Genomic DNA, 16,193 nt, shown 5'->3' on the forward strand with positions numbered 1-16,193 from the left:
ACGACTGAGTCAGCTGGCCTTCTTTCATTAGTTGTTCTATTTTATAACCATTACTGTTACTATCTAAGTAAGATATGGTGTTTTCATATGAAAACCAATATTTGTAATTTAACCAAGTATCCTGTATCATAACATGTGTAACAAACAAACCAAATCGGTTGAGAATTCAGCGAGTTATGACGATTATTATATATATATATATATAGTTAACAATATTATATATTATATTATACTGTGTTGACACATCACTCCAATGGTCAATGAGCTCTACGTTTATATATCTATGGGTTGAACAACTATAACAGACAGACAGACAGACAGACAGACAGGTACTCACTGAGGGTCCCATCTCTCCAGAGCGACCTCTGGGTCCAGGGGGTCCGGTAGGTCCGGGCAGACCACTCATACCGTCTTTACCAGCAGCACCAGATGATCCAGAGGGTCCCTACGGCAAGCACAGAGGGACAAATCATGCTTAGGGGCGTGTCCTCTCATAGTAATAGTCAAAGTCGTAGATAGTATTTAGATGTTATGTAGACTGATGCTAGCTTCTTGGTTTACCTCTGATCCTAGATTACTATCTCTATGCATCTTGTGTTTACCTTGCTTACTGTAAAGGGCTCTGCATTAAGAGCCTTTTCTAAATGCATTAAGGGCCTTTTCTAAATGCATTAAGGGCCCTTTTCTAAATGCATTAAGGGCCCTTTCTAAATGCATTAAGGGCCTTTTCTAAATGCATTAAGGGCCCTTTCTAAATGCATTAAGGGCCTTTTCTAAATGCATTAAGGGCCCTTTTCTAAATGCATTAAGTGCCCTTTTCTAAATGCATTAAGGGCCTTTTCTAAATGCATTAAGTGCCCTTTTCTAAATGCATTAAGGGCCTTTTCTAAATGCATTAAGGGCCCTTTTCTAAATGCATTAAGGGCCCTTTTCTAAATGCATTAAGGGCCTTTTCTAAATGCATTAAGGGCCCTTTTCTAAATGCATTAAGGGCCTTTTCTAAATGCATTAAGGGCCTTTTCTAAATGCATTAAGGGCCTTTTCTAAATGCATTAAGGGCCCTTTTCTAAATGCATTAAGGGCCTTTTATAAATGCGTATCTAATGCTAAATAGTAATAATAATAATGTTGTAGAACTTACTCTAGGTCCAGCAGGGCCGGCAGAACCAGCAGGTCCTTGGTCTCCAGATGAGCCCTAAACATGAAACAACAACAAACAGGTTTAAAACTACAGCATAACTATGAAGAGTTCACAGGAAGCACTATAACTACAGCATAACTATGAAGAGTTCACAGGAAGCTCTATAACTACAGCATAACTATAAAGAGTTCACAGGAAGCTCTATAACTACAGCATAACTATAACTATGAAGAGTTCACAGGAAGCACTATAACTACAGCATAACTATAACTATAAAGAGTTCACAGGAAGCACTATAACTACAGCATAACTATGAAGAGTTCACAGGAAGCACTATAACTACAGCATAACTATAGCTACAGTATAAGGATGTGGTTTCACAGCTATAGTTCACGGCTAACAGAGACGACGGTGAGAGTCTTACAGGGGGTCCGGGGGGTCCCTGCATGCCAGTGAATCCTCGGTGTCCCTTCATGCCTCTCTCTCCTGCCTCTCCGGTCTCTCCCTTGTCTCCACGAGCGCCGGCGGTGCCCTGGAAAGAGCGGGAAGGTTGTCAGCACTACAGTTGAGCAAGGCACTATGTGCAACACAACACAACACAGTACGGGCGCATATTTAAACGTTCATAGTTCATAGTTACTTACAGCAGGTCCACGAGGACCAGCAATACCAGCAGCTCCAGCAGGACCAGCGGGACCCTGGAGAGAGAGAGAGAGAGAGAGAGAGAGAGAGAGAGAGAGAGAGAGAGAGAGAGAGAGGATCAGTCTGTGTTTCAAGTCGAACTAAAACGAACAACGGAACTTCTTATGTCTCTAGATGCATTCAGGAGAAGTTCCTATGAGGTTGTGTAGGTATTCTATGAGATTATGGGGAGTTCTAGGTGGACCTGGGGAGGTCAGTGAGGTCCTGATGGACTCTCACCGGTTCTATGTGATTCTAGTGGGTTCTATGTGGTCTAGATTGGCTCCATGTGGTCTAGTTTTTTTGTTAGGTTGTCTTGGTGGGTTCTAGGTGGTCTTGGGGGTTCTAGGAGGTTTTGGTGGGTTCTAGGTGTATCTGGTGGGTTCTAGATGTATCTGGTGGGTTCTAGGTGGATCTGGGGGGGTTGTACTCACACTCTCTCCACGGTCACCAGACTTTCCAGCGGGTCCAACGGGTCCTGCGGCTCCGGGGGGTCCAGGAGCACCGGGGGCACCAGCAGCACCAGACTCACCACGGTCTCCCTACAACCAACCAATCAACACACAGAATGGTCATCAGTTAAGATAACATAAGATAAGATAAGAGAGCGTGTGTGTGTGTGTGTGTGTGTGTGTGTGTGTGTGTGTGTGTGTGTGGTACTGACCTTGGGTCCAGCAGCACCGTCGCGTCCAGCGGCTCCCTCGTTACCGGGGGCGCCCTGCAACACAAAACAAACACACCCTGATGTAGATCTGGATTCACCATGTGACGCATGTCACAGAGCTACTGTGTGTCACGTGTTAATGCTTATATAATGTTTATATATAAATGTACATACCTCACGTCCAGCCTCACCAGGGGCACCGCCAAGTCCAGATGGTCCCATTGGTCCTGGTGGTCCACGCTCTCCTCCGGGGCCACCGGATCCCTGCTTACCGACCTCTCCCTGTACGGAACCAATCACAGCTTAGATCTACCGACCAATCACTGTACGGAACCAATCACAGCTTAGAGCTACCGACCAATCACTGTACGGAACCAATCACAGCTTAGAGCTACTGACCGATCCTATGTACTAGCTCACTAATAGAGCTACTAGTAGTACTAGTAATAACTGGGGTAGTTCAATATTGCTAACAGTAGTAGTAATAATAACTATTAGCAGTACTAGTAACAGTTAGCTAAGGGCAGTAAACTATTGCTAGCAGTATTAGTCATATACAACTAGCGCTAGTTAACTATTAACATAACTAGCATTAGGTTTAATGAACTCACACTGGGTCTACTGCTGACAGTACTAATAGTTAACTAGGGTAAGTTAAGTACTAGTTAACTCACACTGGGTCTACTGCTGACAGTACTAATAGTTAACTAGGGTAAGTTAAGTACTAGTTAACTCACACTGGGTCTACTGCTGACAGTACTAATAGTTAACTAGGGTAAGTTAAGTACTAGTTAACTCAGACTGGGTCTACTGCTAACAGTACTAATAGTTTAGGGTTAGTTAAGTACTAGTTAACTCACGCTGGGTCTAATGCTAACAGTACTAATAGTTTAGGGTTAGTTAAGGACTAGTTAACTCACATTGGGTCTAATGCTAACAGTACTAATAGTTTAGGGTTAGTTATGGACTAGTTAACTCACGCTGGGTCTAATGCTAACAGTACTAATAGTTAACTAGGGTTAGTTAAGTACTAGTTAACTCACGCTGGGTCTAATGCTAACAGTACTAATAGTTTAGGGTTAGTTATGGACTAGTTAACTCACATTGGGTCTAATGCTAACAGTACAAATAGTTTAGGGTTAGTTATGGACTAGTTAACTCACGCTGGGTCTAATCATTAGACCCAGCGTGAGTTAACTATTAGTACTGTTAGCATTAGACTCTAATGCTAACAGTACTAATAGTTTAGGGTTAGTTGAGTACTAGTTAACTCACGCTGGGTCCGGGGAGTCCAGGGAAACCTCTCTCTCCTCTCTGTCCAGGAAGTCCGACAATACCTCTCTGTCCTGCAATACCCAAGGGGCCGGGAATACCAGAAGAACCCTGCAGGGGGAGACATAGAGACACTTCATTAGACATCAGGATGTGTAGTTTCTGTTAAGTAGTTATTTATCACTAAATAAGTGTTTTTATAACTTAATGTCTCCAAGACTACCGGAGCAGTGTTATCAATGATCACACGGTGGGCTCGGTAACCTAGGTAACCACCTATACATTATATTATGTTATTGACAACCAACCAAGTTCAGACGGACAAGACGCTGATGATGGTGTCTTGTATCTTTTATAGGGTCTGTCGTTTATTTGTATTTGATCAGGTGTGTGGTGGCAGGTGATTGGCCCGTCGTCATCACCTTGTGAGAGTGGTGAGGGTGATGATGAAGGTGTTTTTATTAATGAGTGATTCAGGTGTAATGGTTGTTCTATTGACTCGGGGTGCAGTGTATTATATCTGTTACATGGCTGGTCTTTGTGTTTTTATATTATATTGGTATAATCGTACCAACTTGGGACAAATAACGGTAAAATAATCATCAACGTCGTTACTTACGGGAGCTCCCTCTCCACCGGGGTTACCCTTCTCTCCCTGGGCTCCTGGGGGTCCAGCAGCACCGAGCTCACCGGGGCGACCGGCGGGTCCGGTCTCTCCGCGGTTACCCTTCTGTCCTTCTTTACCTGAGGGTCCAGCGGGGCCGGGGGGTCCAGAGTTACCCTGAGAGAGAGAGACACACAATACAAATGACCCTGAGCCTTAGGAAGAGCTTCTCTGAGACAGTAAAGTCTATACCATGCCACATGGGGCCCCCACCTTCACTTAATGGCCCCCACCTTCACTTAATGGCCCCCACCTTCACTTAATGGCCCCCACCTTCACTTAATGGCCCCCACCCCCCACCCCCCGCAGGTTAATATCAGAATACTGATATATCATTCATTTCAGCTGTTATGATCCTAACATGCAAACATGACTCGTCTTTTTTTTATGTCCAATGTATTTGTATTGAAGTTCATAAAGTTAACATAAGTATAACTAAATGCATTTGAAATTAAATAAAAATGTTACTTTTCAGGATTCCAATTCAGAAATAGCAGATCTACAAGCTTTTTGAGCTTGTAGATCTGCCCGGAGGGAGATTCCCCTTTAGGCTAGTGGATAAGATGTTTAGCTTCAGTGTTTTGAGGGTAGACCCGGGTTCGAATCTCGAGCGCTACATGGACAAAGGTTGTAATGGTCGTACAGGAAGTTGTCATGATGTCACAGGAAGTACTTACAGAGGGGCCGGGAGGTCCGACTCTACCAGCAGCACCAGGGAATCCAGTAGCACCCTGAGAGAGAGAGAGAGAGAGAGAGAGAGAGAGAGAGAGAGAGAGAGAGAGAGAGAGCGAGAGAGAGAGAGAGAGAGAGAGAGAGAGAGAGAGAGAGAGAGAGAGAGAGAGGTTGCTTAATGATCCTTGTTTACATTCTGTTGTTGGTTAAACAAATGTTGAGGTCAGGAGGTCAAGGGGAGGTGCTTACAGGAGGTCCGGCGGGGCCACGGCTTCCCTTGGCTCCGGTGTTTCCAACGGGACCCTGTGATTGGATGAGGCAAAGAGTCAATCAAACCAATGCAACCCACCAATAGTATGTGTGAGTGTGTTTGTGTGCATGTTTTTTGTTTTTTTTGTGAGTGAGTGTGTGTGTGTGTGTGTGTTTGTGTTCCAACCTGAGGTCCGGGGGCTCCAGTGGGTCCAGCAGCTCCGGGGGCTCCACCGTCTCCCTTAGCACCGTTATCTCCAGCCTCTCCCTTAGCACCAGGCTGACCATCAGCACCCTGAGAGAGAGAGAGAGAGAGCACAACGATGATGTAATACATGATGTCATCAGAGAGAGACGTATCAATGATGTCATATGAGTATGACTGATGTCATCAGAGAGCAGTAGGAGTAGGAGGAGCTACGTACAGGGGGTCCAGCGAATCCAGCGGGTCCAGGAGCACCAGACTCTCCACGCTCGCCCTGAGGAGGACACACACATGTCACGTTAACACCTATGTTCATAACATAATGCATGTAAAGGACCCTACATACATAACTATGACTGTATCACCCTGAGGAGGACACACACATGTCACGTTAACACCTACATGTTCATAACATAATGCATGTAAAGGACCCTACATTCATAACTATGACTGTATCGCCCTGAGGAGGACACACACATGTCACGTTAACACCTACATGTTCATAACATAGTGCATGTAAAGGACCCTACATTCATAACTATGACTGTATCACCCTGAGGAGGACACACAGAGGACCCTACATACCCATATTCATAAGTATGACTGTATCACCCTGAGGAGGACACACAGAGGACCCTACATACCCATATTCATAAGTATGACTGTATCACCCTGAGGAGGACACACAGAGGACCCTACATACCCATATTCATAACTATGACTGTATCACCCTGAGGAGGACACACAGAGGACCCTACATACCCATATTGACTATATTGTGGCTTTAATAATGGACGACTCCGCCCACATAGAGGTGGACCATATGGTTTGGATCGCTATCAGAAACACTGACAGCCAATCAGAATGCACCAGAGGGACATCTGGGATGCAGGTGGTCACGGTGGTAGTTCTGTTGTTGTTATTGACGGGGATGAGGAAGCCATTGTGAAGAGCTAACGCTAGCTGGCAGGCTAGCTAGCTTTACCTCAGGTAGCCTAAACTATCTCACCTCCGTGTAATTCCTAATCAGATGATTATCCATATAGCCTATTGCCACATATGTCTTTATAATTAATAATCATTCATTATTTCTATCTGGTTTGGAGCCACTGTTTACAGAACATCGTTATAGTTCATCAGTGTGGACGCTCACAGAATGACCGTTATAGTTCTCATGCTTGATGTCAACAGCCCTTAAGTCTGGCAGTGTGAACGCCAGTGTGAACACACACACAGTGTGAACACACACAGTGTGAACACACACAGCTACACAGCATGTTTGTAGCTTCGTAGCTGAAGCTGAAACCAGCTCAACTTTTTTTGTAGCTTTTGTAGCTACAAACGTATCTACAAACGTCCCATGTATCTTTGTATCTCCATGTCACTGGGCTTACATTGGCAAAGAATGGTAGCCTGTATCTTTGTAGCTGCCAGTGTGAACACAGCACACTACAGTACTAATGTATCAAACTACAGTACTAATGTATCAAACTACAGTACTAATGTATCAAACTACAGTACTAATGTATCAAACTACAGTACTAATGTATCAAACTACAGTACTAATGTATCAAACTTCAGTACTGTAATAGCAGTAATAATTTACACATCTATTCAATCAATTTACATTTCTAATCATCTGTTTGTCTCACTATATATTATGTCAAAACAGACAGACAGACAGACAGACAGACAGGCAGACAGGCAGACAGACAGACAGACAGACAGACAGACAGACAGACAGACAGACAGACAGACAGACAGACAGGCAGACAGGCAGACAGACAGACAGACAGACAGACAGACAGACAGACAGACAGACAGACAGGTCCTCACAGGGGCTCCGCGGGCTCCAGTAGGTCCGACAGCGCCGTTGGGACCGGCCTCTCCCTTGTCACCAGGAGCTCCACCGGGTCCAGGGGGTCCGATGGGTCCGGTCATACCGCGAATACCGTCCTTACCGGGGGCTCCATCAGCTCCCTTAGCTCCATGGTCACCCTGGAGGACAGAGAGAGTTATGTTAGAGTGATGTAGGTTTTAACATCATGTGGTGCTGTAGGAGTTATGATGGCTTAATAATAATAATGATAAACTTTATTTGTACAGTATAGCAGTGGTTCTCAAACTTTTTCATGTCAAGGACCCCCAAATGGACACTTATCAGCCCGCAGACCCCCATTTGAAAAAATAGGCCAGAGACCCCTAGAAGATTTTTACGGCTCTCTAGCAGTGATTCTCAACCATTTTAATTTTAAGGACCCCCAGTTTGACATGCATTAGGGGCTACGGACCCCCATTTAATGGCATTTCTATCTCTGGGACCCCAATTCATAATGTAAAATCAATGAGAGTGTACAAATGGAACCAAATTTGGTTCCATTTGTACACTCTCAGAGTTACAGAGCCATAAGGGTCCATTTGGTTCCTGTCTATCATTTAGCTGGGAACCCCCTCAAGTACCCCTGGGGGTCCCCGGACCCCACTTTGAGAACCAATGCAGTATAGCACCTTTCATGACATGAAATGCAGCTCAGAGTGCTTTACAGAGCAACAATACAATTACAATTACAACTAATTTAACAATAAAGCAAAAGCATAAACCAACATTAGTCTTAACTCACTCTGTCTCCCTTGAGTCCGGGCAGGCCAGCGGCTCCTCTCTCTCCGGGCATTCCCTGGAGGCCAGGGGGTCCCTGAGCTCCGGAGGCTCCTGGGGCTCCAGCATCTCCCTGGAGGAAGAGGAGGCACAGGGAGTGATGAGGAGGAGGAGGAGGAGGAGGAGGAGGAGGAGGAGGAGGAGACGTTCAGTGTAACCGCTATGCCAGGCCGACTCCATAAATATCAGGATGTCAATTATTCTTTTCAAAAACACGTTGGCCAATTTATTTATTCGTTTCCATTTTCATAGCAGAGTGTCGTCATGTCATGTATGACCTCATGGATCATGTCATGTATGACCTCATGGATCATGTCATGTATGACCTCATGGATCATGTCATGTATGACCTCATGGATCATGTCATGTATGACCTCATGGATCATGTCATGTATGACCTCATGGATCATGTCATGTATGACCTCATGGATCATGTCATGTATGACCTCATGGATCATGTCATGTATGACCTCATGGATCATGTCATGTATGACCTCATGGATCATGTCATGTATGACCTCATGGATCATGTCATGTATGACCTCATGGATCAACTGTAGCAAGGCCCAGGTCAGAGCGGTGACCTGTAGCCAGAAAATGATCGGGGCCAATCAGGGAGTGCGTTTCAAAACTGCTGTGCGTACAACAGTGAAAAGCATCAAAAATCATTTTCTGACTTATCATCCTCGCTCCCTGTGGGCCGAAGTCCAGACTGATACCGGGGGGGAGGAGCGTGAGAGTGAATCCACGGTATCAGTCTGGCCAATGCCAGGCTAAGTGACCCTGGTGGTGACCCTGCCTGAGGTCAGGCTGGGTGACCCTGGTGGCCCTGCCTGTGTCCAGTCTCACCTTGGCACCGTCGTTTCCGGCAGATCCGGGGGAACCGCGAGCGCCGGCGGGTCCGAGAGGACCTGGTGCTCCACGCTCTCCTGGGAATCCTCTGTCGCCCTGAGAGAGAGAGAGAGAGAGAGAGAGAGAGAGAGAGAGAGAGAGAGAGAGAGAGAGAGAGAGAGAGAGAGAGAGAGAGAGAGAGAGAGGGGGGGGTGTTAGTCTATCAGGTGGGATTCACTTCTATGAAATCATAATCTGATCATCTCTACAGTAGCAGTAGTCCAGTGATGATGATGAAGATGATGCAGAAGATGTACTTACTCTAGATCCAGCAGGTCCGGGCTGACCGGCCTCACCAGACAGACCCTGGAGAGAGAGAGAGGGAGAGAGAGAGAGTATTGTCATACGTCACTCGCCTTCTGAAAGCGATACATATTTATCTATATTTCATTCATAGATTCATAGAATATCGTTTTTGCCTCTGAAGGCTACAGTACCTGCTCTCCAGGTTTGCCACTCTCTCCGACGGCTCCCTGGGGTCCGGGAAGTCCCTGGAATCCTGGGGGTCCAGCTGCACCGGGCTCTCCTCTCTCTCCAGCGGGTCCCTGAGGACGAGGGAGAAGGTGTTAGGATGTTAAACATGATGGTGGATGGAGATGTTAGGATGTAGACATGATGGTGGATGGAGATGTTAGGATGTAGACATGGTGGTGAATGGAGATGTGTTGGAGGATGGAGACTCATTAGTTTTTGGATGACATGCCCTACTTTATCGTCTATTTCAGTCTCAATGGGATCATTATTTACTAAATGAAAATCATGATGAATTGAAGAAGACTCGAAACTAGCAACTGAAAATTCAAACTCATAAGGAAAGTGTTTGCTGAGGTAATAATTCAAGTGTAGAGGTAGAGTCATGTTCTCATAGACTTCTACGTATACTATGTCACTTCTGTTGGAGTCGCCTCCTCCTGGTCATTAGACAGAATGCAGGCTGAAGTAACTTCTGCATTGGCTTCAGTGTTCAGACTTCCTGCTTGGGGCGTGAGCTCTTGAAGAAAGCTCCGCCCACTAGGATGGTTTCTGTCTGTTGATTGGATAAAGGCTGCTAAGATAACATTTTAGACTTGATTGCAGAACTGTTCCAAAGTGCTTGGGGCGGTCCTTCATATTGACTAGGCGATATGATTGGTTTTCACAGCAGTGGGCGGGGTTTGTTAGCGGCACGCCGCTGTGCTAACGACTAGCTTGAATTTAGATTTCGCCGGACAGAGTGTGTGTGTGTGTGTGTGTGTGTGTGTGTGTGTGTGTGTGTGTGTGTGTGTGTGTGTGTGTGTGTGTGTGTGTGTGTGTGTGTGTGTGTGTGTGTGTGTGTGTGTGTGTGTGTTACTTACACCGGGTCCGGGGGCACCAGGAGCACCAACATCACCGTCCTTGCCAGGTGCACCCTGGGAAAAAAAATAATACATGGACATCATTGTTTTGGAAACTACAAATATGGCTGCCGCTACTTAATATATCATGTCAGTAAATATCAAGTGAATAGAATAGAATACTTACAGTAGCACCATTGGGTCCCATCACACCTCTCTCGCCAGGCTTACCACCCTCACCCTACAGACAGACAGACAGACAGACAGACAGACAGACAGACAGACAGACAGGCAGACAGGCAGACAGACAGACAGATGAACTGTTAAACTTCGTCAATTAACCAATCAAACAGTGAGGCTTGGTGATTTGCATTTGAAAGACAACAAACATTAACATTAACGGTCCTGGCTGCATATCAGTGGGCCGTGTAACAGCCATGTGCATTATTGCTCTCTCTCTCTAGCCATAGAGTCTGGTTTTGGTTGCCCAACAATCAGGAGAAATTCAGGAGACATTTCACTTCAGGAGACAGGCTAAACGAGATGATCCACTACACTTTAAACTCATGGATACATTCTATATATATGTCTGCTAAATGCCTACATTGTCAATTGTATTGTGTAATACTCACAGCAGCACCCTTGGGTCTATATATGTATGTATTGTGTAATACTCACAGCAGCACCCTTGGGTCTATATATGTATGTATTGTGTATTACTCACAGCAGCACCCTTGGGTCTATATATGTATGTATTGTGTATTACTCACAGCAGCACCCTTGGGTCTATATATGTATGTGTTGTGTAATACTCACAGCAGCACCCTTGGGTCCGGGGAATCCCATGACTCCAGGCTGTCCTCTGGCTCCAACGGGGCCGGGGGGTCCGGGGCGGCCATCTTGTCCAGAAGCTCCCTGAGTGTCAAACACAAAACTATGATTATTATACATTTAATACATACATGCTTGTACACAAGTAGAAATACTTGTATATCGGGTGCTTATAACTAAGTATAAATACTATAACTAGTATATAAGTATTAATACTTATATTTTAAGGTACTTACAGTTGCTCCCAGCTTGCCGTCGGGTCCGGGGCTTCCTGGGCTACCAGTCATACCCTAAAGGTCAAAGGTGACAAACATGATTCATCATCATATTCATATTCATATTATTTTATTTAATGTTTTTCTCTCTAAACTGTAATGTCTTAAAGTGAATAAATGTAATTAACATAAAGTCTCACCTTAGATCCTGGCATACCAGGCTCACCGTTGCGTCCGGGCTCTCCAGTAGCACCCTTGGGTCCAACAACTCCAGGGCCTCCACGCTCACCAGGGGCACCCTACACAAAAACACACACTGTGTGTTAGCAATGTGCTGTGTGTGTGTGTGTGTGTGTGTGTGTGTGTGTGTGTGTGTGTGTGTGTGTGTGTGTGTGTGTGTGTGTGTGTGTGTGTGTGTGTGTGTGTGTGTGTGTGTGTGTGTGTGTGTGTGTGTTTAGTGCGCCTCACCTTGGGTCCACCAGCACCATCAGCACCAGGGAATCCACGTCCTCCGGGGCCGCCCTGTGCAGCAAAACAAACACACCCTGATCAGTAACACATCACATCACTGTAACAAACAACAGCTGCTCTGCACTATGAACCAAACACACCTGAATGTAAGAACAGGTCAATGACCTGCTGTAGGCCTAAACCTCAACTCAGGGTTAGGGTTAGTGTCCTGTGTGTCCTGTATATCAAATGCCGAATAAATAATGGACCTTGATATGAAAAGGGTTGAAAACCATTGTCGTACCATCTATAGTAAGTCTGAAAACACTGATGTCATTAATAGAACATCATCTGAAGGGTGTAGCTGCCCCCTAGTGGCCAGGTGAGGAACAAACACCTGACTCTGCCCTAGATTCGAAGGTGATTGTCAGATCTGACAGATCTTGCTGTTGTTTACACTATGGAGGTTAAACTCATTCTGATTAGAGCTGTACATCACTGTACTGTACATTACTGTGTGTACATCACTGTACTGTCTCTGTCGTCCCAGAGACCCATTACTTGTTCACACAGCTTCATTTGATTGGCTCGGCAGCAAATCAATCAAATGAAGCTGTGGGAAAATAAATGATTAAATCACTTTCTGGGAATACAGTTTCAAGCACAGAGCCTGTTTAACTGTTATAATAATAATAATAATGTTACTGTGGACATGGATGCTAAATGAGGTGATGTTGAAGACGCTCCAAAGCATTTCATCATAATATCACTTTCTTTTTTGTTACCGAGGCAAAGTTGTGCCTGTTTGTCCGTCAGTCTTCTACATCACTGGCTCTCAAAGTTCAGGGACCCTTAAAGGGTCCTTGAGGGGTTCCACGTGGACCCCTACAGGACTATAACTCTGAGGGTGTACAGTACACATGGAAGAGGGTTCTAATCGTACACGCTGAGAGTTATGAGCATCCTTTAGAAGTTTAACAGTATGAGAACCTCTGTTCGAGGTGGATCCAGTGTTCTAGATCAGGGGTTTTCAACCAGTGGTCCGGGGACCACCAGTGGTCCTTGAGGGGGTTCCAGGGGGTCCCCAGCCAAATTAATAGTTAGCAACCAAATTGACCCTTGTGGGTCTGTAACTCTGAGAGTGTACAAATGGAACCAAATGGACCCTAACGGGTCCATTTGGTTCCATTTGTACACTCTCAGAGTTAAATGAACACTAATGATACAGTGTCGATTGGCCCCCAAATAAATCTAAATGGTTGAGTCCCTGGCATATCTTTTCAAATGGGGGTCCCTGGGCTAATATATGTCAATTTGGGGGGTCCTTGATGCGAAACAGGTTGAAAACCACTGTTCTAGATGGATCCACTGTGTGTCTTCAGAACAATATTAGTGTATCTGCCGTTCTTTATGAAATGATGCACATTAATGGAGACGTATATCTGCTCCCACAGGAGGTGACAGGATGAGGAGTGAAACAGCAGAGGAGGTGACGACAGGAGGAAGGAGAGGAGGTGACGACAGGAGGAAGGAGAGGAGGTGATGACAGGAGGAAGGAGAGGAGGTGACGACAGGAGGAAGGAGAGGAGGTGATGACAGGAGGAAGGAGAGGAGGTGACGACAGGAGGAAGGAGAGGAGGTGACGACAGGAGGAAGGAGAGGAGGTGACGACAGGAGGAAGGAGAGGAGGTGACAACAGGAGGAAGGAGAGGAGGTGACAACAGGAGGAAGGAGAGGAGGTGATGACAGGAGGAAGGAGAGGAGGTGACGACAGGAGGAAGGAGAGGAGGTGACAACAGGAGGAAGGAGAGGAGGTGACAACAGGAGGAAGGAGAGGAGGTGACGACAGGAGGAAGGATAGGAGGTGACAACAGGAGGAAGGAGAGGAGGTGACAACAGGAGGAAGGAGAGGAGGTGACAACAGGAGGAAGGAGAGGAAGGAGAGGAGGTGACAACAGGAGGAAGGAGAGGAGGTGACAACAGGAGGAAGGAGAGGAGGTGACAACAGGAGGAAGGAGAGGAGGTGACGACAGGAGGAAGGAGAGGAGGTGACAACAGGAGGAAGGAGTTAGGATACGTACTCTCTCTCCAGGAGGTCCTCGGGCTCCACCAGCACCAGGCTCTCCGCGGGCTCCGCGTTTACCCTCCTCACCAGCTGAGCCTGGGGGTCCCTGAGCTCCTGGTGCACCCTGGTGGCCACACACACACATTACAGGTTAGTCATGACCAAACAGCAGTTGTTCCTAAACAGCGTCTCACAGCTAATAGGTTAATATGTATCCTTACAGCTAATAGGTTAATATGTATCCTTACAGCTAATAGGTTAATAGGTATCCTTACAGCTAATAGGTTAATATGTATCCTTACAGCTAATAGGTTAATAGGTATCCTTACATCTAATAGGTTAATATGTATCCTTACAGGTAATAGGTTAATATGTATCCTTACAGGTAATAGGTTAATAGGTATCCTTACAGGTAATAGGTTAATAGGTATCCTTACAGATAATAGGTTACAGGTACAACCTGCTGTTAGACTAGAACATGTTCATATAGGTTGTCTGTAAGAGGGTCTGTAAGAGGGTTACAATCATTTGGGATTCCCCAAAATAGCAGCTAAATGACTTGCAAAGTTCTGTGCCGTTTCTGTTATTATTCATATCCGGCAAATATGGACACTATGGTAGACCCCTGTGTGTGTGTGTGTGTGTGTGTGTGTGTGTGTGTGTGTGTGTGTGTGTGTGTGTGTGTGTGTGTGTACTTACGCCCTCTCCCTTGGCACCGGCCTCTCCCTTAGCTCCGTTGGCACCAACCTCACCCTGTAGGACCACACAATAATAAAAACACAATTAACAATAACAACAACAACACAATTAACAATTGCGGTATGACAGAGAGAGAGAATGGATAGAGAGACATTGACTCACAGTATGTCCTTATCACAGAGAGAGAGAGAGATAATGGATAGAGAGACATTGACTCACAGTATTTCCTTATCACAGAGAGAGAGAGAGAGAGAATCGATAAAGAGACATTAACTCACAGTGTTTCCTTTGGGTCCAGCGGCTCCACCAGCACCTTGGGCTCCGGGGGGTCCACGGGGTCCAGGGAAGCCAGGGGCTCCAGCGATACCAGCGGCACCCTGCAGGGGGCAGCAACACAACACGGTCAGTCACTAAATAAAACTCTACTGGTTCCAGTGTGTAGGTTGTGTTTGAACCACTTCCTATGTCCTCTTTAGCTTAGCAGCATAGCTCATTCACTTAGCTTCTTAACTTAGCTCCTTGGCTTAACTCCTTAACTTAGCTTCTTGGCTCAGGGTTGTTCCATTGTTGTTGTTGACTTGTCAAAACAAATAATATACAAAATGAACAGAATATATGGTCATATTGGTAAAGGCAGTCCATGTACCAATAACCTTTAAAGCACTGACTGTCATTAAGTAAAATAGGAGTATTAAAAGTGATGTAAAGTGTCATGAATGAAGAATTAATCTTCATTCCATCTTCAACACTTGTGTTTGAGCCATTTTCTGTTCATGTGATTTGTATCTATGTTTGATGTAATTGACTGCCATAGCTATGAATTTGACTTGGGCATTTGATTATTCTATTGATTGTTTGATGGGTTTGGTCGGAGGTGTGTGTGTGTGTGTGTGGTGTGTGTAGTGTGTGTATGTGTGTAGAGTTACTTACAGGCGCTCCCTTAGCTCCAGTGTTTCCATCAGCTCCGTTGTTTCCCTGTAGAGAAGGAAGAACATGTTAACATGGTTCTCATGAGCAGCTGATTCAGCCTGTGGCCTTTAGCAACAGTGAAGTTCCACTAAAGTACAGATCCTACAGAGGTTCTAGTTCCAGAGAGGTTCTAGTGGAGTTCTAGTGAAGTAGAGAGGTCATAGAGAGGTTCTAGTGGGGTTCTAGTGAAGTAGAGAGGTCATAGAGAGGTTCTAGTGATATTCTAGTGAAGTAGAGAGGTCCTAGAGAGGTTCTAGTGGGGTTCTAGTGAAGTTCTAGAGAAGCTAGTGGAGCTCTCTAGAGATCCTAGGCCTAAAGGTTCTAGAGAGGTTCAACAGAGGGTCATAGAGAGGTCACAGTGAGGTCATAGAGAGGTCATAGAGAGGGTCTCACAGCAGGGCCGGCAGCTCCAGCAGGTCCGGGGTTACCAGGCTCTCCACGGGCTCCAGCGGGTCCCTCAGGTCCACGAGCTCCCTGAGCACCAAGCTCTCCCTGTGGAACAACACATCAATATATATTGTTGATTTCCTCATAACACCTGAAAAAAGTCAAACTA

The 16,193-nt window shown here is 45.6% G+C and overlaps 1 protein-coding gene across 1 annotated transcript in view; it reads right to left on the reverse strand.

The window, feature by feature from the left end:
• LOC311056437 (uncharacterized protein) overlaps positions 1 to 16,193 on the reverse strand; it is a 33,791-nt gene that overhangs the window by 3,752 nt on the left and 13,846 nt on the right. The window contains exons 16-44 of the mRNA XM_084073041.1: positions 16,031 to 16,129; positions 15,599 to 15,643; positions 14,947 to 15,045; positions 14,669 to 14,722; positions 13,986 to 14,093; positions 11,923 to 11,976; positions 11,655 to 11,753; positions 11,476 to 11,529; positions 11,225 to 11,323; positions 10,596 to 10,649; positions 10,430 to 10,483; positions 9,533 to 9,640; positions 9,357 to 9,401; positions 9,054 to 9,152; positions 8,170 to 8,277; positions 7,385 to 7,546; positions 5,769 to 5,822; positions 5,531 to 5,638; positions 5,344 to 5,397; positions 5,100 to 5,153; positions 4,378 to 4,539; positions 3,762 to 3,869; positions 2,661 to 2,768; positions 2,487 to 2,540; positions 2,257 to 2,364; positions 1,786 to 1,839; positions 1,566 to 1,673; positions 1,142 to 1,195; positions 338 to 445 (exon numbers count right to left, since the gene is read on the reverse strand). Coding sequence (XP_083929167.1) covers positions 338 to 445; positions 1,142 to 1,195; positions 1,566 to 1,673; positions 1,786 to 1,839; positions 2,257 to 2,364; positions 2,487 to 2,540; positions 2,661 to 2,768; positions 3,762 to 3,869; positions 4,378 to 4,539; positions 5,100 to 5,153; positions 5,344 to 5,397; positions 5,531 to 5,638; positions 5,769 to 5,822; positions 7,385 to 7,546; positions 8,170 to 8,277; positions 9,054 to 9,152; positions 9,357 to 9,401; positions 9,533 to 9,640; positions 10,430 to 10,483; positions 10,596 to 10,649; positions 11,225 to 11,323; positions 11,476 to 11,529; positions 11,655 to 11,753; positions 11,923 to 11,976; positions 13,986 to 14,093; positions 14,669 to 14,722; positions 14,947 to 15,045; positions 15,599 to 15,643; positions 16,031 to 16,129 — 2,475 coding nt within the window. The remainder of the gene's footprint in view (positions 1 to 337; positions 446 to 1,141; positions 1,196 to 1,565; positions 1,674 to 1,785; positions 1,840 to 2,256; positions 2,365 to 2,486; positions 2,541 to 2,660; positions 2,769 to 3,761; positions 3,870 to 4,377; positions 4,540 to 5,099; positions 5,154 to 5,343; positions 5,398 to 5,530; positions 5,639 to 5,768; positions 5,823 to 7,384; positions 7,547 to 8,169; positions 8,278 to 9,053; positions 9,153 to 9,356; positions 9,402 to 9,532; positions 9,641 to 10,429; positions 10,484 to 10,595; positions 10,650 to 11,224; positions 11,324 to 11,475; positions 11,530 to 11,654; positions 11,754 to 11,922; positions 11,977 to 13,985; positions 14,094 to 14,668; positions 14,723 to 14,946; positions 15,046 to 15,598; positions 15,644 to 16,030; positions 16,130 to 16,193) is intronic.

The sequence above is a fragment of the Gymnoscopelus microlampas genome (genome assembly GCF_963454915.1).
Source record: "Gymnoscopelus microlampas genome assembly, chromosome: 11".
Lineage (NCBI taxonomy): Eukaryota > Metazoa > Chordata > Actinopteri > Myctophiformes > Myctophidae > Gymnoscopelus > Gymnoscopelus microlampas.